The sequence below is a fragment of the Dasypus novemcinctus genome, chromosome 2 (genome assembly GCF_030445035.2).
Source record: "Dasypus novemcinctus isolate mDasNov1 chromosome 2, mDasNov1.1.hap2, whole genome shotgun sequence".
In the NCBI taxonomy this organism is placed as follows: domain Eukaryota; kingdom Metazoa; phylum Chordata; class Mammalia; order Cingulata; family Dasypodidae; genus Dasypus; species Dasypus novemcinctus.
Genome location: NC_080674.1, coordinates 6,825,847 through 6,845,213, shown reverse-complemented (window position 1 = coordinate 6,845,213; position 19,367 = coordinate 6,825,847). Strand labels below are relative to the sequence as shown.

Genomic DNA, 19,367 nt, shown 5'->3' with positions numbered 1-19,367 from the left:
CTTTCTAGATATTTTGTATAAGTGGGATCCTACAATAGTTGTCCTTTTGTGTCTGGCTTACTTCACATGGCATATTTTCACGGTTCTTCCCTGCTGTAGCATGCCTCATGTTTTAGTTTTCTTTGGCTGCGTAAGCAAACACCATGGAATGGGTTGGGTTAAACAATGGAAACTTATTTGCTTACAGTTTTGAGGCTAAAAGTAAGTCCAAATCAGGGCGTCATCCAGGCGCTGCTTTCTCCCTAAGAGCAGCTGCCAGAGGCCGTGGCTCTTCTGCCGCAGGGCAGAGCACATGCAGCGTGTCCTGGTCTCTCTCTTCTCTTCTGGGTTCCAACAGCGACCAGCCTCTTGCTTTCCACGGCTTTCTCTCTCTGTGTGTGAACTTCATTCTCCTATGAAGGACCAGCGATGGGATTAAGGGCCCGGCTGACGGGGGCCACACCTTGCCTGAATGGCCCCATCGAAAGGTCCTGCCATCTGTGGGTTCACACCCACAGGAGAGGATTGAGTCTAAGAGCATGTTCTTCTGAGGTGCATGCAGCACAGCTGAATAGCACTCAATTTTGTATATGTACCCCATTTTGTTTTCCATTCTTGCACTGATGGACATGGGTAGCTTCCACCTTGTATTAGTCAGCCAGTGGGGTGCTGATGCAAAATACCGGAAATTGGTTGGTTGTTATAAAGGGTATTTATTTGGGGTAGGAGCTTACAGACACCAGGCCATAAAGCATCAGTTACTTCCCTCACCAAGGTCTATTTGGAGCACGATGGCTGCCGACATCTGCCAGGGCTCAGGCTTCCTGGCTTCCTATGTTCCTGGGGCTGGCTTTTCTCTGGGTTCAAGGTTCCTCTCTTCTGGGACTGGCTTCTCTTTCCTCTGTGTGCTGACTTTCAGGGCTTCAGCTTAAGGCTTCAGCATCAAACTCCAAGATCAAAACTCCAACATTAAAAGCCCCAACTCTGTTCTTCGTCATGCCTTTTATCTGTGAGTCCCCACCCCTAATTGTAACTCAGTCATCATGCCCAGGTACAGATCAGATTATAAGCATAATCCAATATTTCTTTTTGGAATTCATCAATTATATCAAACTGCTACACACCTTTTGGCTTTTTTAACAATGTTGCGATGAAAATTGGTGACAAGTATCTGTCCCAGTCCCTGCTTCCTGTTCTTTTTGCTGGGTCACGTGGTAATTCTGTCTTTAACTTTTTGAGGAACTGCCAACTCTATTCCACAGCAGCTGCCTCATTTTACCTTCCCACCAATATTGTATGAGGGCTCCTATTTCTCTCTGTCCTCACCAACACTGGTTATTTTTTGTTTTTCAAATTATAGACACCCTAATGGATATGAAGTGGTATCCATCCAGTGTTTTTTTTTTTTTTTGAGGTACCGGGGCCAGAGATTGAACCCAGACCTCGTATGTGGGAAGCCGGTGCTCAACCACTGCGCCACATTAGCTCCCGTGAGCTGGTCTTTTTGTTTTGCTTGTTGTTTTTTTGTTTTTTCAGGAGGCACGGGGAACCAAATCCAGGACCTCCCATGGGGGAGGTGGGTGCTCAACTGCTTGAGCCATATCCGGTCCCAACACCCACTACTTTTGTACAGTTCAGGCCATACCTCTTGGTGGTAAGTGACGTGTGACTGAGCCGTGGGAGGCAGTTGCAGGCGACCGTGACTGACGGCGGGCTGGGTCTCCCTCACTCGCAGAGCCACGTGCCGTGGAATTTAGAGTCCTCCTTCCTGGAGGGCCTTGCTGGGGAATGCGTCAGGAGCTCCCTGGCAGCCGAGCTCCTCAGAGTGGGTCAACAGGTGCAGCGTGGGGGCGGGTGCCGTCCTGTCATCTCGAGCCAGGGCTCCCCGCCCACGGCGGAGGTCCACGGCGGCCAGGCCGCTGGGCACCGCGCTGCTGGACTGCGACCCGGAATGTCCCGTGTGCCCTGGACCCTCAGCAGGCGAGGCCCCGAGGCGCACGCGAGCTCAGTGCCGCACCCCCTGGGATTTATTAATTGAGTAAATATTTGGGTTTTAGAAAAGCGCTGGAACGCTATTTTGGGGGCCTGCGTTTTGTTTTACAAGAAGTTTTTTGAGGCCTCAGTCTTGACCCAGGTTTACTTTTCCTTTTGATTTGTTGAACCTTAACAAAAACTCCAAATTGTTTGCGAATGTCAGATGTTTCAGACCACGAAGAGACTATGGATCCGAGATGTGTACAAATATATATCCTGTTTTCTCTTCTTCCCCAAAGAGCTATTTTCGGCCGCATCTTCCCTGACACGGGTTTTAGGGGAAAGTCTGTGTTTCCTCGAGTCCGCACGCGCGCCCGGTTGCGTGCGGAGCCGCCGGGGGTGGTCAGGCCCGAAAGCTCCCCAGGCCGCTGGCTCGGGCAAGGCGCATTTCTTGTGGTTTCTTTGAAGCTGTATCAAAGTGTGAAATCTTTAAAGCTTTCTGGTGCCTTTTGGAAAATCTGGAAGTTCTTTCTATAGAAAATGCAAGAATCTGATGCAATATGCATCTTGGAATGTGCTTTGATTTTTAAAATATCGTGTTTGCACGAAATGAGCTTGCTTATTTATAGACCCAATGCTTTTCCTTGCCTAAGGGAGCTCGGGGTTGTAAAGGGCGTTTTTATTCCCCTGGCCTGCAGGCGCTGCGAGGCCTTTGAGGACGCACCTGACAGCCCCTTCCGCCCCCGCGCTCTGCTCTCCCACCCGCGCAGCGCCCCTGCGAGGCTGTGGGAAACGCGCCCCCTCCCTGCCCGGCCTGCCGCAGAGCCCGGCCCGCAGACCTTTCTGGGGGCTCCGTGCCTCCCTGCACGGGGCTCTCTGTAGATTTTCCGAGACCCCGGCCGGCTGATTTCTCCTGAGCTGCCTCCTCTGTGCTAAGAGCCGTGGTCAGCAAGGGTGGCTGCCTCCCCGCCAGCCGGGCCTCAGTTTCCTCAGCTGCACCTGCACTTCCCCACCCTGCTCGGTGCACCCCAAAGCAGCACTTGCCGACTAGGTGCCCCCCGGATCTGACAAATGCAGCCACTGTGCAGCGCCATCCGAGTTTTTTTTTAAAAAAAACCAATATGATTTTTGCTTTTTGTCTTTTTTTTAGATATAATTAACATGCCATAAAACTCACCATTTTAAAGTGTGTAATTCAGTCTTTTCAGTGTATTTACAAGGTTATGCAGGCATCACCACGGCCTAATTCCAGAACATCCTAGCACTCCAAAAAGAAGCCCGGACCCCATCCCCCAGGCCCCGGCAGCCTCCCGTCTTTCTGTCTCTGTAAGTGCCTATTCTGGACAATTTCTATAACCAAAATCACTCCGTGTGGCCCTTCGAGTCGGGTTTCTTTCCCTCAGCGCGACATCCCAGAGTTCACCCATTTGTGGCCCTGATCAGAACTCGTTCCTTCTCGTGGCTGTTACCCACTGCTGGAAAGACCCCGATTTGCTTATTCGTTCGTTAGCTGATGGGCTTTTGGGTTATTTCCACCTTTTGGCTGTTTCAAATAGTGCTGCTATGAACATTTGTGTGCAAGTATTTGAATACCTATTTTCAATTATTTGGGGGGTCTATAACTAGGAGCAGAATTGCTGGGTCGTATGGATAAGTCTATGTTTAATTTTTTTAGGAACTGCAAATTATTTTCCACAGTGGCTGCATCAGTTTACCTTCCCACCAGCAACCTAGGAGCTTTTCAATTTCTCCACATTTTGGCCAACACTTATTTTCCTTTTTTAAAAAATTGTAGCCTTTCTGATGGGTATGATGCAGTATCTCATTGTGGTTTTGATTTTCATTTCCCTAATGGCTGATGATGTTTGGAATCTTTTCAGGAGTTTGTTGGCCATGTATGTATGTTCTTTGGAGAAATTTCTGTTCAAATCCTTTGCCCATTTTCCCCCTATTTTAAAAAATCAATAAACTTCATTTTTTCAAACAGTTTTATAGTTACAGGAAAATTGAGCAGATAGTACCAAGAGTTCCCATATACCCTCCCCCTACCAGCATCCCCTATTTTTAACATATTACTGGGGTGCATTGGTGACAATGAAAGAGCCAATAGTGACACATTGTTGTTAACTCCAGTCCACAGCGGATTCAGACTTTCTTAGTTTCTGCACACCCCAAAATCCCATCCTGGACCCCACACGACACTGTCACCATGTCTCCTTGGGCTCCTCTTGGCTGTGACGGCGTATCGGGCGTTCCCTAGTTTTGACGGCCAGGCTGGAGTTCAGGCCTTGCTGCAATGGCCAGGCTGAGGTCGGCTGTCGTGGAGCAAGGTCACAGAGGCCGGTGCTCTTTGTCACATCACCACATCACTTACACCTGCCACCTTGAACTTCATCACTCAGCTGAAGTCGTAGCTCTCAGTTTTCTGCACTGTGAATACTTTTTTTTCCCTTCCCTTTTTGTACTTACTTTTGGGGAGGAAGTCACTCAGCTCAGCCCTCACTTCCACCCCTCCTCTAGGGTGAGGTGTCTAAAAACTTACTTAGAATGCATCTGCAGGGTAGATCTGTTTCTTCTCTCCCACTTGTTACTGTATTCAGTCATTTATTTATGTCATTATGGGCTCAAGAGTCTTATTTTATATTTGGGTTAAACTAATCCTGCTCTATTCATTTTGTTGCTCCGATTGCTCCAGCTTCGGCAACTGGAGCTCATTAGCTGGCTCTCCTGCCCCTTTGACAGCGCTCCATTTAAAAAAAAAAATGCACAAAAAAGCTAGCACTTCTTTACTTTCTGACACTGTAAGAAGCTCCAGACTCACTCTTTACATTTCCTGCCACTGTCCTAGAAGCAAGCCTTTTCTCCAAGACCCCTGGTTCCTTCTATTGAAGAATGGTGTAGAAACCACAAGCCAGCTTTGCTCATTTTTAAACTGGGTTGTCATTTTTATAGAAGAGTTTATACCAAGAGTATTCTTTTTCTCCCTCCCCCTCCCCTCCCCTCCTCTCCTCCCTCCCCTCCCTGCTGTGTGATCCTCTGAATCTATTTCTCTTTTTTTTTTTTTTTAAAGATTTATTTATTTATTTAATTTCCCCCCCTCCCCTGGTTGTCTGTTCTTGGTGTCTTTTTGCTGCGTCTTGTTTCTTTGTCCGCTTCTGTTGTCGTCAGCGGCACGGGAAGTGTGGGCGGCGCCATTCCTGGGCAGGCTGCTCTTTCTTTTCACGCTGGGCGGCTTTCCTCACGGGCGCACTCCTTGCACGTGGGGCTCCCCTATGCGGGGGACATGCCTGTGTGGCACGGCACTCCTTGTGCACATCAGCACTGCACATGGGCCAGCTCCACACGGGTCAAGGAGGCCCGGGGTCCGAACCGCGGACCTCCCATGTGGTAGACGGACGCCCTAACCACTGGGCCAAAGTCCGTTTCCCATATTTCTCTTTTTGTCTTCTCTTCACGTTTTTCTCCCCTAGGACTCACCAGGATTCCATCCTGGGGGCCTGATGTGGAGAGAGGCTCCTGGTCTCTGCTGTGTTTCACTTTGACTCTCCCCTTTGTCCTTCTTTTGCTGCATCACTTGCACGGGCGCTGGTTTTGCCGTGTGCACACTTTCTCGCCACACAGGCACTCACCCGGGCACTCGGCTCACCACGCAGGCACTCGCGTGGGCACTCGGTTCACCGCGTGAGCACTCAGCTCGCCGCGCGGGCACCCACGGGGGCACTCAGCTCGCCACAGCCGGGCACTCGGCTCGCCACGCGGGCACCCACGCGGGCACTCGGCTCCCCAGATGGGCTCTCAGCTTGCCACGCAGGCACCCATGCGGGCACTCGGCTCGCCACGCGGGCACCCACGCGGGCACTTCGGCTCACCATGCGGGCACTCTGCTCACTACGTGGGCACTAGGCTCACCAGATGGGCTCTTGGCTCGCCACGCGGGCACCCACGCGGGCACTCGGCTCGCCACGCAGGCACTCCCGTGGGTACTCGGTTCACCGCGTGAGCACTCAGCTCGCCGCGCGGGCACCCACGGGGGCACTCAGCTCGCCACACGGGCACTCGGCTCGCCACGCGGGCACCCATGCGGGCACTCGGCTCACCATGCGGGCACTCCGCTCACTACGTGGGCACTAGGCTCACCAGATGGGCTCTTGGCTCGCCACGCGGGCACCCACGGGGGCACTCGGCTCGCCACAACGGGCACTCGGCTCGCCACGTGGGCACCCACGTGGGCACTCGGCTCCCCAGATGGGCTCTCAGCTTGCCACGCGGGCACCCACGCGGGCACTCGGTTCCCCAGATGGGCTCTCAGCTTGCCACGCGGGCACCCACGCGGGCACTCGGTTCCCCAGATGGGCTCTCAGCTTGCCACGCGGGCACCCACGCGGGCACTCGGTTCCCCAGATGGGCTCTCAGCTTGCCACGCGGGCACCCACGCGGGCACTCGGTTCCCCAGATGGGCTCTCAGCTCGCCATGCAGGCACTCGGCTCACCGCGCAGGCACGCTTTCTCTTCTTTTTCACCAGGAGGCCCCAGGGAATGAACCCCGGGTCCTCCCATATGGTAGGCAGAGGCCCTGTCACCTGAGCCACATCCGCTTCTCTTAAGAGTATTCTTGATACTAAGCCCTTTTTAAATGTATGGTTTCCAAATATTTTCTCCCTTTCTGTGGTTTGCCTTTTCACTTTCTTGATTTTGTCTTTTGACACACAAAAGTTTTTCATTTCTGTGAAGTCTAATTTATCTTTCTTTGGTTACTTGTGCTTTGGTGTTATATCTAAGGAACTATTGCCTAAATCCAAAGTCATGAAGATTTACCCCTATGTTTTCTTCCAAGAGTTTTTAAGTTTTAGCTCTGATATTTAAGCATTTAATCCATTATGACTTAAATTTTGTATATGTTGTGAGTTAAGGGTACAAATTAATTCTTTGGTATAAATTTGTGGATATCTGGTTGTCATGGCACCACTTGTTGAACAGACAATTCTTTCCCCATTGAATTGCCTTGGCACCCTTGTTGAAAATCAAGTGATCACAGTTATACTTTTATCTTTGGACTCTCAGTTCTATCCTATTGATCTGTATATCTGCTCTTATCTCAGTACCACACTGTCTTGATTAGTGTAGCTTTGAGTAAATTTTGAAATCAGGAAGTGTGAGTTCTCCAACTTTATTCTTTTTTAAGATTGTTTTGGGTATTCTGGGGTCCTTGCATTTCATATGAATTTTATGATTAGCTTTCCAAGTTCTGCAAAATAAGGCAGTTAAAATATTGACAGTGATTTCATTGAATCTATAGATCTTGGAAAGCATTGCTATCTTAACAATATTCAGTCTTCCAATCCATAAACCTGGAATGTTTTTCCATTTATTTTGATCTTCCTTGATTTCTTTCAACAATGGTTTGTAATTTTTAATGTACAAGTCTTTCACTTTAAAAATTATTCATATTTAATTACTTTATGCTATTGTAAATAGATTTGTTTTCTTAGATTCATCTTTAGATTGTTCATTGCAATGTATAAAATACAACTGATTTTTGTATACTGATTTTGTATTTTGCAGCCTTGCTCAACTTGTTCATTAGCTCTGATAGATTTTTGTGGATTCCTTATGATTTTCTGTAGACAAGATCATGTCACCTGCAAATGAAGATAGTTTTACTCCATCCTTTCAGATCTGGATGCCTTTTGTTTCATTTCTTTCCTAAGTATCCTGTCTAGAACCTCCAATACAAGTGGTGTGAACAGATATCCTTGTCTTGTTCCTAATCTTAAGGAAAAAACAACCAGTCTTTAACCATTAAGTAGGATGTTAGCTGTGGGGTTTTCCTACAGACTCTTTATCAGATTAAGGAAGTACTCTTGTTCACTGTTTTTTTTTCTTTTGTTTCATTTTTTGTTTTTTAATTACATAAGGATGTTTGATTTTTGTCAAATGCTTTTTCTGTGTCTACTGAGATAATCGTGTGTTTTTCAACCTTTATTAATGTATTTCACCGATTGATCTTTGCATGTTGAACCACCCTTGCACTTTTGGGACAAGTTCCAATTGGTCATGATTTATAATCTTTTTAATATATTGCTGGATTTAGTTTGCTGGTATTTTGTTGAGTATTTTTTGTCTTAAGTCATAGGGGATGTTGGTTTATAGTTTTCTTCTTTTGTGATGTGTTTATCTGATTTTAGTATCAGAGTAATATTAACCTCAAAGAATTAGTTGGGAAGTGTTCCCTCCTCTTCTTTTAAAAGAGTTTATTAATGATTGGTTTTAATTCTCCTTTAAATATTTAATAGAAATCTCTAGAGAAACCATCTGGGAAGTTTTGGTTTATGGGAAGTTTTTTGGTTACTAATTAAGTCTTTCTGTTTCTTATAGGTCTATTCAAATTTTATATTTCTTCTTGAATCAATTTCCATAGTTTGTGTCTTTTTAGGAATTTGTCCATTTCATTTAAGTTATCTAGTTTGTTGACTTATAATTGTTCACGGTAGTTCCTTATAATTTTCCAAAAAAATTCTTTATGATCAGTAGGAGTTTCCCCCCTTTCTTTTCTGAGTTTAGTAATGTGAATCTTCTCTTCTTGGTCAGTCTGCCTAACAGTTTATCAATTCACTTGTTCTTTTTAAAGAACCAATTTTTGGCTTCATTAATTTTCTCTGTTATTTTTCTATGCTCCAGTTCATTAATTTGCATGCTAGTCTTTATTAGTTCCTCTTTCCTGCTTGCTTTGGGTTTAGTTTGCTCTTCTTTTCCTAGTGTCTTAATGTGATGATTAAGTTATACATTCTTGATCCTCTTTTTAGTGTAGGCATTTACAGCTATAAATTTCCCTCTGAGCTCTGCTTTCACTGCATCCCATAAGTTTGGCTATGTTGTATTCTCATTTTCATTCATCTTAAATTATTTTCTAATTTCTTTTGTGATTTCTTCTTTGACTCATTGATTATTTAGGAGTATTTTGTTTAATTTCCACATATTTGTGAATTTTCCAGTGTTTCCCTTCTGTTATTGATTTCTAAATCCATTCCATTGTGGTCAGAGAACATACTTTATATGATTTCAGTTCTTTAAAATCATAGACTTGTTTTACTGCCTCACATTTGTTTGCTCTATCCTGGAGAATGTTCCATATGAACTTAAGCATGTATTCTGCTATTGGTGGAAGGAGTCTTCTGTCGATATCTATTAGGTCTAGTTGGCTTATGGTACTCAAGTCTTCCATTTCCTTGCTGATCTTCTGCCTAGTTGTTCTAGCCATTATTGAAAGTGTGATACTGAAGTTTCCAAACTATTACTTTTGAGCTGCCTACTTATCTCTTCCATTCCGTGATTTTTTCTTCACATATTTTGGTCTCTGTTGTTAGATGGTTACGTTTGTAATTGTTATATCTTCTTGAATGATTGATCACTATAAATAATGTCTTTCTGGTCTCTACTAAAAATTCTTGTCTTAAAGTTTATTTTTTTTTATATTGGTATAGGCATTCTAGCCCTCTTTTGGATATTGCTTGCATGGTATATCTTTTCCACAATTTTACTTTTAACCTACTTGTGTTTTGAATCTAAAGTGAGTTTCTTGTAGACACCATGTAGTTGGGTCAGTGTATAAAAAATCCATCCTGACAGTCTGTGCCTTTTAAGAATTTTGTCCATTTTCATTTAATGCAATTACTGATAAGGTGAGATTTGGATTGCCATTTTGCTATTTTTCTATATGTCTTCTGTTTTGGCTTTGTTTTGTTTTTGTTCCTCTATTCCTAGTTATTGTTTTCTTTTGTGTTAAATAGATATTTCTAGTGTACAATTTTAATTCTCTTAATATATTTTCAAGTTATTTTCTTAGTGGTTGTCATGGGGATTACAACTAGCACCTTAACCTATGACAATCTAGTTCAGATTATTACCACCTTAGTTTCAATAGCATACAAAAACTGTGCCTATAAGCCTCTGTTACCACCCCCTACACACACACACCTTGTGCTATTGTTGTCACAAACTACTTTGTGTGCCTGTATTAGTCAGCCAAAGGGGTGCTGATGCACAATACCAGAAATCTGTTGGCTTTTATAAAGGGTATTTATTTGGGGATAGACGCTTACAGATACCAGGCCATAAAGCTTAAGTTACTTCCCTCAGCAAAGTCTCTTGCCACGTATTGGAGCAAGATGGCTGCCGACGTCTGTGAGGGTTCAGGCTTCCTGGGTTCCTCTCTTCCTGGGACTCTGTTTCTCTCTGGGCTCAACTCCTCTGTTTTCTCCACAAGGTCAGCTGTATACCATCAGGCAGCCAGTTCTGTCTCTTTCCCCAGGGCTTGATTCTCTCCAGGCTCAGCTGCTCTGCTCCTCTGTGTGCTTACTTCCTGCGCTCCAGCTCAAAACTACAGGATCAAACCTTCAACATCAAAACCCCAAAGAACTCCTCTGCTCTGCTGTGTAGTTTTATCTGTGAGTTCCCACCCACTAAGGGGGTGGGGACTCCAGGTCCTACTGAAGTGGCCCAATCAAAGCTCCCCACTGCTCCCCAGTCATTATTAGTCATTCCCAGCTACAGACCAGTTTACAAACATAATTCAAAATCTATTTTTGGAATTCATAAACCATATCAAACTGCTACAGTGCCCATCAAGAGAGATTTCTTACGCAGTTGTATTTTAAATCAAATAGGAGGAAAAAAGAGTTATAAGCAAATAATATATTTATACTGTCTTTTATGTTTACCAATGTAGTTGCCTTTACTGGTATTCTCTATTTTTCCATGTGATTTGAGTTGCCATCCAGTGTCCTTTCAATTCAGCCTGAAGGATTCCCTTTAGTATTTACTGAGGGGCGGGTCAGATAGTGATGGATTTGCTCAGGTTTTTTTTTTTTTCCTGGGAAGAGTTCATTTCTCCTTCAAATTTGAAGAATAGTTTTGCAAGACATACAATTTTTGGTTATCAGTTTTGTTTTTCCAGCACTTTTAATATGTCGTCCCACCACTGCCGGTCCTACATGGTTTCTGATGAGAACTCTCCTGTTAATCTCATTGCGGATCCTCTTACGTGATGAGTCTTCTCTCTGGAAGCGTCTCACTGGGATGGCCCCTCTGGCTAAGATGTTCTGGGAGCCTGTTACTTTGTTGACAATTTTATTTGGGTTCTCTAAGTGTGGGCCCAAGCGTGCCCACTCTTTATCTGGGCTGTTGCTCACACTTGCTCCTCTGCCTGGAACGCTCACACTTGCTCCTCTGCCTGGAACCCTCCTCTCCAAGAAATCCGGCCCTTCCCTCAAGAAGGGAGACGAGAAGGCCGGCCTCGGTGCCACTGCCCACGCCAGCCCCGACCAGCCTCCGGCCCCTCCACGGCCTACTGCGACTCGAGGGCAATGCCTCTGGTCTTGCGCAGCGGGGGCGCTGGGCGAGAGGACACTGCGTGGGGCCCCGTCCAGCCGACACGTGCCCTGGCCTCCTCTGCTGGCCTCGCAGCCCTTTTCTCCCGCACGCTCTGGCACTCCTTTCCCAGCTTCGTGCCAGGATCTACATTCATGGAATCCCGTCCTCATCCTGCTTTCATCAGTTTGCTGGGAGTGGGAGTTTATGTTCCGCTTGTTCTTGGACCCTCTGAGTTTTAAATGGTACAGATAGACGTGTGATTTTAGACACTGTAAGATAACATAAAGATTTCCCGATGGGCTTTCACCTAAGTGCAGAAGAGATTGTCTGCCCTAATTATCCACATTTCTTTTTTTTCCTGGTTCTTTAAAAATTTTCCCTTTTTTAAAAAAAATTTTTCTCTTAAATGGAATAAAACTGAATGTGGCTCCTAATGCGGCCACACTTGAAACCTTAACAACTTAAGTGAGCAAACGGAAGTGGTTCCTCTTCAGCCTGGGGTGGGACTCCGGCTCCTGCGTGGAATTACGCTGGAAATGTTTCCCTGAATGGTTGTAGGTAAAAACCGTTTCTGTGTTTAGGGTTTGTTACAGGAAAAACATCTTTGTGCTTACAATTGCTTTTCCTAGCAATTCATTTTCCTAGTCAATTAATACTGAAAAAATTTGAAACCACCGGCTCCGGGGTTCTGGCTAACCTTCTGTCCCTTTAAACCACGTCTGTTAGTGTCGATGGGCCTGCGAAGGGCCAGGCACAAGCAAAAGACAGAATTGGGGAATGCAGGTTTCCCCTCACATTTGCTTTCACCTCTCAGGAACTGCACCTGTTTCTGTAGACAAATGGGAGGCTAAGTTGTGCAAATACGGATGTTTCCAAAGTCTGGTGTGGCTGTGCTTCACTATGTTTTCCTCCTCTTGTACAAGAAGGAAGTCCGGCAAAATTCTGGCAGCTCTGCCCGCTCCAGTCTGTTAGGGTTCACCCTCAGCCCGACCCCCCGCCTCCGGCCGCCTTCCCCAGGAAGAAGGTGCACGCAGCGCCGTGCCCCGTCTTGCCTCTGCCGTTGCCCTCTTCCCTCCTGGGCTCCCCAGAGCAGACCTTGGAGCCTGGCAAAGACCAGTCCTCCCTCCCTGCCGCCAGGCCCCTCTCCCTGCCCTGGGGCAGCTCTTTGCTCCCTCTCCTTTTCCTTTCTTTCTCTTCTGTCTTCTGGTTGCATTTGTTTCCTTTTCCCTCTTCTGTCTCCAGCCCTCTTTTGGCTCCCCCAGCCCTGCCTCCACCCCACTTTCTTCACACAGCTTTGGAGATCTAAAATAAACTTTACTTGAGTCTCTTAAACCTTTGGGTTGCTTTTTCTGTAATCAGTGGAACGTTCCGCTCCAGCTGGCTCACATAGTATCTTCTCCGACAAGGATACCACCAGGGGAAGGGCTGCCCCAGAGCTGGCTGAGTGCAGCCACTCTGACACCATGAAGCTGGCTTCACCTAGGCTGGGAGCAAGGTGGCTGCCACCTTCCAGACATCGCAGCACCATCCAGAGGCAACAAGGGACCAGCATTTAGGTTCTTCTCCAGCCAGGAGCCTGCCGTCTCATTGTCCAGACCAAAACACATGGCCTGCGAACACTGCTAGTGCAGGCTGGGCATGTGATTTGCCGTGGGGTGACGCCTCTCCCTGAGTCTCGTCTGATGAAATGGGGTCTGTTAGGAAGAGGGGGTGGCGGGGTGGGAAGCCAGCGGGGTGCAGCCTCAAATGGGCTGGACCCTTGCACTCACGAGCCTCTCCTGCCTGCTCCACTCTGTGCTGCTGGGTGGCGTTTTGTCAGGGCATGTGCTGCCTCCACGATAGTTGTGTAAATTATTTCATTTCTCAATTGGGCCTTTTCAGAGATGCAAAAAATTAACGGACTAAGAGAAATGTCAGCGTCGGCTGATTCTGCAGCCGGGGCCGGCAGCTTTACGTGGCCCACGAGAAGCTCACGTGTGGATGAAGTTCCGGGGGCTGTGGCTGGCAGAGCCCCCCACCCTCTGCTTCTTCCTGCACAGGCTGGGCAGGGGGCGGGAGGAGAAGGAGCTGGACGGACTCCCACCTGTCCAGGCTGCACACCCGGGGTTTAGACTGTGCTGGAGCGAACAGGAATCGCCTTTCATTTCTGAGCTCCGGCAGCTCCGGCTTGCCTGGCCCCGGGCTTGGCTGCGGCGCTCCGGGAGCTTCCGAGCTCAGCAAATGCTGGCTGCACGCAGGCTTCTCCCGAGGGCGGGATGGTGTCCACGTGGACCGGGGGCTCAGAGGGCCGCTCCCATTACCCCTCGCTGCCACGTGGCGGCACGTGGGGGCCGGGTGGGGGCTGCCACCCAGAGCGGGCAACGGGATGCGGCCCTGGCACTGCCGCTCCTGCTGCTCGTTTCTGTCTCAGTGCTGAGAGCTGAGACGCAAAGGGACGCAGGGCTGGTGGAGCCTCTGCGCCCCCGGCTGCGCGGCTCCGTGTCCTCGGCCGTCGCTGTGCCTCCCGTCCCACCGGATGTCTCCTCATCAAGCCGTGTCTTCCCCAAGGCCCAGGGCGCACCTTGCCTCGAAGCCCCTCCAGCCTGCAGGGCCCTGATGCATCCACCGGCTTGGGACCCCCGGCCACGGTGCTGTGCACGGCCCACCCACCCTGTGTCTCGTCCACTCCCGGTTTTGGAGTGGGGTGGTCTCACCTGCAGGTGGGGTCCCCGAGGGCTGGGCGTGCCCGATGGGCCTGCTGGTCAGGCTGCACTGGGCACGCTCCAGGCACTGAGCGGGGGGCTTCAGGGAGCACAGGGTGGGCCCGGCGGCGTTCAGCAGACACCCCTGTCCTCCTGCCTTCTGGCCCCGGCCCGGCGTGCAGCCCGCTGTGACTTGGGAGGCTGCGGCCCGGCTTCTCCCCTGCTTGGCCGGCCTGGGGTGGCCCGCGTCTGTTACCCTGGAAGGCCAGCACCGGGGGTCCCTGGGGAGGTCAGAACCGCCAGCGCCTGGAGAGCTGCCGTCCCGAGGCTGGCGCTGAGGGTGGAGCCCCGCAGCCGTGGGTCCTGGTTTTGACCCTGGGCTGTACCGCCTCGTGGCTTGGTCCTGAGTGGGGCCGCGGGGGCTCTCTCCTGGGCCCCTCGTCCTCCTCCTGCTTCTCTCTTCCCCATCGGTTTCCCTCTCCGTGGCCCCGCTCTGCCCCCCTGCTGGACCTTCTCCCTGTACTACACAAGGGCCCTAGGAGGGCATGCAGGTGCAGGGAGCCGACAAAGGCCTGGGACCCCCTGGCCTGCCTCCCAGGTGTGGGGAAGGGGCCCCGGGCAGGGGGCTCTGTGCTCACGGCCTGCCCTCCTGTGTCCCCACCCCCTCCCCAGGCACTGGGCTCCCTGGCAAAGGTCAGACCCTCGGGGAGACTCTGGAGTGAAAGAGAAGCCGAGCTCGATCTGGGCAGAGCCCGTCCACGCGGGCCACTCGCAAAGCACGTAACTGCCGCAGCTGTGGGGGACCCCTCCCCAGGCCGGCCCCTGACCCCACCCTGCTTTGTCCCCTTCCCCCGGGGTAGGACTTTGCTACTCCCATTCCGACTTCCAGTCCCCCCGCCTCCCGCGCCGGGCACCCCCGGAGGAGCACCCCGGAGGAGCACCCCGGAGGGGCACCCCTGGACGGGCACCCCGAGGGGCTGGCAGGCCGTCCGTTCAGAAGTGTTTTCTGGGACGCGGCAGCGGCGCCTGGGCTCCAGGCCGCTTCTGAGAAGCCGCTGGGGCCTTCCCGCGCCACACGCGCCGGGGGCTGGGGCGGGGCGCGCGGGGGCGGCGGCGCCGGGCGGCGGGTCCCGCTCGCACGCGAGGCTCTGGCGCGGGGCCAGGCGGCCGGCACAGCCGGACTGGGGCCGCGATCGCGTGACAGCGAGCGCGAGGAGGCCGCCGCAGGAATGTCGCGGCGGAGGAGGGGAAGCGGGGGCGGGTGCCGCGGGGGGGGGGGGGGGCGCCGCAAGAGCAGAGACGCCCTCCCCCCGCGGCCGGGAGGGGTGGGGCTAGAAAGGCGGGGTGTGGGCGGGGGCGGCGCCCCGCTGCTTCCTACGTGGGGAAACCGCGGCGGAGAGGCCTGCGCGGGGAGGGCTGCGCCCCCCGCCCGCACCCCCCGGAGGGCCCCCCCCGAGGTGGGCTGTGCGGTCAGCCCGCGCTGGGGGAGCCCGCGTCCACGACGCCCCCCTCCCGCAGGCAGTGCTGGCGCCGCAGCCCCCGGCGCGCAGGGAGAAGGAAGCGCAGACGAACGCACGCGCCCCGCGCCCCGGTTGCAGGGTGCCGGGGCTGCCTAGGCTGCGGGGCCGCTGCGGGGATTCGGTGCCTGGCACCGCCTTGGGTGGGTGGGCCTGGGGGCGGGGGCGGACGAGGGCACTGAGAGTTGGCACGAGTGCCTGGAGGTGGGGGTCCCTGCTGCCGCCCACCTCCTCGCCGCGACCACTCCTCGGCACTGAGCCCGGGAGCAGGTGCGGGGGCGCCCGGGGGCAGCGGGTCGTGCGGACGCGAAGGTCCCGCCTGAGCCTCCCAAGCCCGCGTCAGCCTGCCCGGCCCTCCCGGGGGGCGCCGCGGCCTGCGGGCGCTTCTGGCTGGCTGGGAACAGTGTTGGGGAGGAAGGACCAGGCGGCGTCAGGACAGTCAGAGCTTTCCACTTTCCAAGTGTCACTGTTGGGTAAACACAGCCAGCTTCACAGAGATTAAAAATAGAGATACACGCCTCCACAGGTCTTCCGACGTTCACTGTTTCACTGCCTTTAACAAAAATCGCACTTGAGCCTGCAAGGGAGAGGACGGAGCTTTGGCCGCTGGACGGGTTTCCGGTCAGGAGGTGGAGGTCCGAGCCGTCTCGAGGGCACAGGGCGCGTTGGGGAGCCCCCCCCCCCCCCCCGCCCGCACCTCAGTGTAACAGACCTGCTCTCTGGCTGAGGAAATGGTGCATCTTGTTGTATTTAGTGCAGTGGAGAGAAACCAGTGCTGCCTAGCTGTGCGCGGTGGAGAGGGGGACCGGCCCTCCCCGGCCCTGGCCTGTGGCTTCCCTGCAGGCCGCCAGCTCAGCGTGCCTGAGGAAGGGACGCGAAGGGGGCAGAGCGCCTGGCGGGCACCCGCCACGCGCTTTCGGGTCTCGTTAGCCTGCAGCCCCTGCGGAAGCTGGACTAGGTTCCCCGAGGAGCGCGGGCTGGCGGGGTCCCGTGGCCCTGGAGGTGCAGGGGCCGGCCCGGGGAGCCTAGGGACCCCATGTGGACTTCGGGGGGCGCCCTAGGGGCTCCGCGTGGACTTCGGGGGATGCCCTAGGGGCTCCATGTGGACATGGGGGGGTCCTAGTGGCCCCATGTAGACTTCGGGGGGTGTCCTAAGGGCCCCATGTGGGCATCGGGAGTGCCCGAGGGACCCCATGTGGACTTTGGGAGGCGCCCTAGGGGCTCCATGTGGACTTTGGGAGGCGCCCTAGGGGCTCCATGTGGACCTCGGGGGGTGCCCTGGGGACCCCATGTGGACTTTGGGGGGCGCCCTAGGGGCTCTATGTGGACATCGGAGGCGTACTAGGGGCCCCATGTAGACATTGGGGGGGGGTTCCTAGGGGCCCCATGTAGACTTCGGGGGCGTCCTAAGGGCTCCATGTGGGCATCGGGGGGGTCCTAGGGACCCCATGTGGGCTTTGGGGGATGCCCTAAGACTCCACATGGACTTCGGGGGGCACCCTAGGGGCCCCATGTGGGCATCGGGGGGCATCCAGGGGCCCCATGTGGGCATTGGGGGGCATCCTAGGGGCTCCATGTGGACGTAAGGGGGTGTCCTAAGGGCTCCATGCGGATGTCAGGGGGGAATCTTAGAGGGTCCACCCTGGCTGTGTGGCAGGGGTGGTCCCAGGGGGTCCACCCTGGTTGTGGAGGGGCAAGCGCACTCTGAGCAGTACACAGATGTGGGGTGTGATCAAAGAGGGGCAGATGTGTCCCCAGGGAGGGGTGACCCCGGCCATGGCCCCACATCTGGTCCTGTGAGGAGGCTGTGTGGGCCGCAGGAGGGGCTCGGACCCAGGCGGGGCATCCAGCTGCTGCCCTGCAGGAGGGGCTGACCGGCCGGGCCCCCTTCTCCAGGCCAGCTGGTGGCTTGGGGGCTCAAGACGCCCGGTCCCTGCAGAGGAGCTGAAGAGCCCCTGGGACTTGGTCGTGGAGGGGCTGTCAGGACCAGACTCTGTCCCCAGGCTTGGATGGGGGTGGGCAGAAAGCGATTTCTGGGGGCAGGGCTGGAAGGTCTAGGGGTCTCCGTGCCAGGCTGGCAGGGGGCTCGGCCGTTTTCCCAGTGCACCTGGGGCTGCCCGGCGCCTCCCTGGGGAGGTGGGCTCTTGATCAGTGTGCCAGGCAGTGAGGGGGCTGGTCAGCCCTGGGCCACTGTGGGTACGAAGGGGGCGGCATCCCGGCTGGCATCCAGCCAGAGCCTCAAGGCGAAATGGGGAGCGCAGGAAACGTGGGGCGACCTGCGCCGCGGGCACCAGCCAGTGAAGGTGCTGACCCGTCTGTTCTCCTCACAGCCGTGCAGGAGCCGTGCCCGCGGCTGCCGGCCCGGGACTCCTCGCCGGGAGATGGCCGTGCGTGCAGAGGGTCCGCGGTGCTGGAGGGAAGGCTGCTCCTGGAGGTGAGTGCCCGCCCGCGCGGCCCGCGGCGCCCAGGCTTCGGCCTTCTGCGCCCACGTCGCGGCCCACGTGCCCGGCCCGGGTCCAGCCGCCGCCTGAGGCCCGGCCAGCAGGTGCGCAGCGCGTGCTCTTGGCACCCAGCACCGTGGACCTGTCACCGCGGGGACGGGAGGACAGGCCCGTGGGGTGGTGGCGGTTTCACGGCTGATGGGCTGCCGGCGAGGCAGGCCCTGCCTGGGGGGCTCGGGGCACACGACGCACCGCCTGCTCTCCAGGTGGGCGCCGAGCACCCAGGCCCCGGCAGGCAGGAGGGCAGCTCCCTCCTCAGGTGGCAGGGACCCCACAGCCTCCCTGCACCTCCTCTCGCCCCGGAGCCACGCCCTCCTTCCAGAACACTCCCTGGGGCTGCCGGGCTCAGCCCCTGGCTGTCCTCCTCAGGCCCGGGGACCCCCTCTGACGTCTCATTGTTGGGGTGAGGCTTGTGGGGCCTGCTCCCCGGCCTGCCCCTGCTTCCCCACTTCTCCGTCCCGTCCGATGGCGTAGGTGCCCCCTGGCAGCTGCGTGTCCTGCTGCGCCAGTCACCTCAGGCTCCGCGTGCCTGGGGCGGGGTCTGCGGACGACAGACCACTCCTTCCAGCCCCTCTGGCGGGTCAGAAACGGCGGAGGGTCAGCGCCCGCTCGCGTCCTGCCCGCCTCCCCTGCCCAGGGGCAGCTAGAATGCCCTTTTCACAATGTTACGGCGCAGGAGGGGCCCAGAGTGGGGAGGCGTGGGCGGACAGACGGACAGATGGACAGGTAGAATCTGCCCTGAGGCCAGTGGAAGGGCAGGGGCGGAATCTGGGGGAGCTGGGCTTGGCAGCTCTGTGTTTCCACTGCTCCCTGCTGCACCCCACTGCCTCCACCTCACCTTGCCCCCCAGGAACCCCTCGCCCCCCCACACCCTGTGGACTCCTGCAGCCCCACTGCACCCAAGCCCCTCACCCCCCACAGCCTCCTACCACACATCCCCTTACTCTATAGCCCCGTACCCCACAGTACCCCATCACAGCCCCCCACCCCCTCCACAGCCCCTACTCCACAGCGCCCCCCCCCATAGTCTCTACCCCCCAGCCCCATCACTCCCCACCACCCAGGGATAGTGAGTGCCCCCCTGGGGCTGCAGGGGTGCAGGTCCCAGTGCCCCCCCCGGGGCTGCAGGGGTGCAGGTCCCAGTGCCCCCCTGGGGCTGCAGGGGTGCAGGTCCCGAGTGTCCCCCGGAACTGGTGGGGGTGCAGGTCCCGAGTGCCCCCCCCAGGGCTGCAGGGGTGCAGGTCCCGAGTGCCCCCCAGAACTGGTGGGGGTGCAAGTCCTGAGTGCCCCCCCCGGAGCTGCAGGGGTGCAGGTCCCGAGTGCCCCCCGGAACTGGTGGGGGTGCA

General features: G+C 54.2%; 1 protein-coding gene across 2 annotated transcripts in view; it reads left to right on the top strand.

Annotated features, from left to right (window-relative positions):
• Nucleotides 1-19,367, top strand: part of AHRR (aryl hydrocarbon receptor repressor) — a 128,160-nt gene that overhangs the window by 46,579 nt on the left and 62,214 nt on the right. For both annotated transcript variants that reach the window (XM_023584652.3, XM_004478511.5), the window contains exon 3: nt 17,851-17,954. In XM_023584652.3, the coding sequence (XP_023440420.2) occupies nt 17,851-17,954 (104 nt within the window). The remainder of the gene's footprint in view (nt 1-17,850; nt 17,955-19,367) is intronic.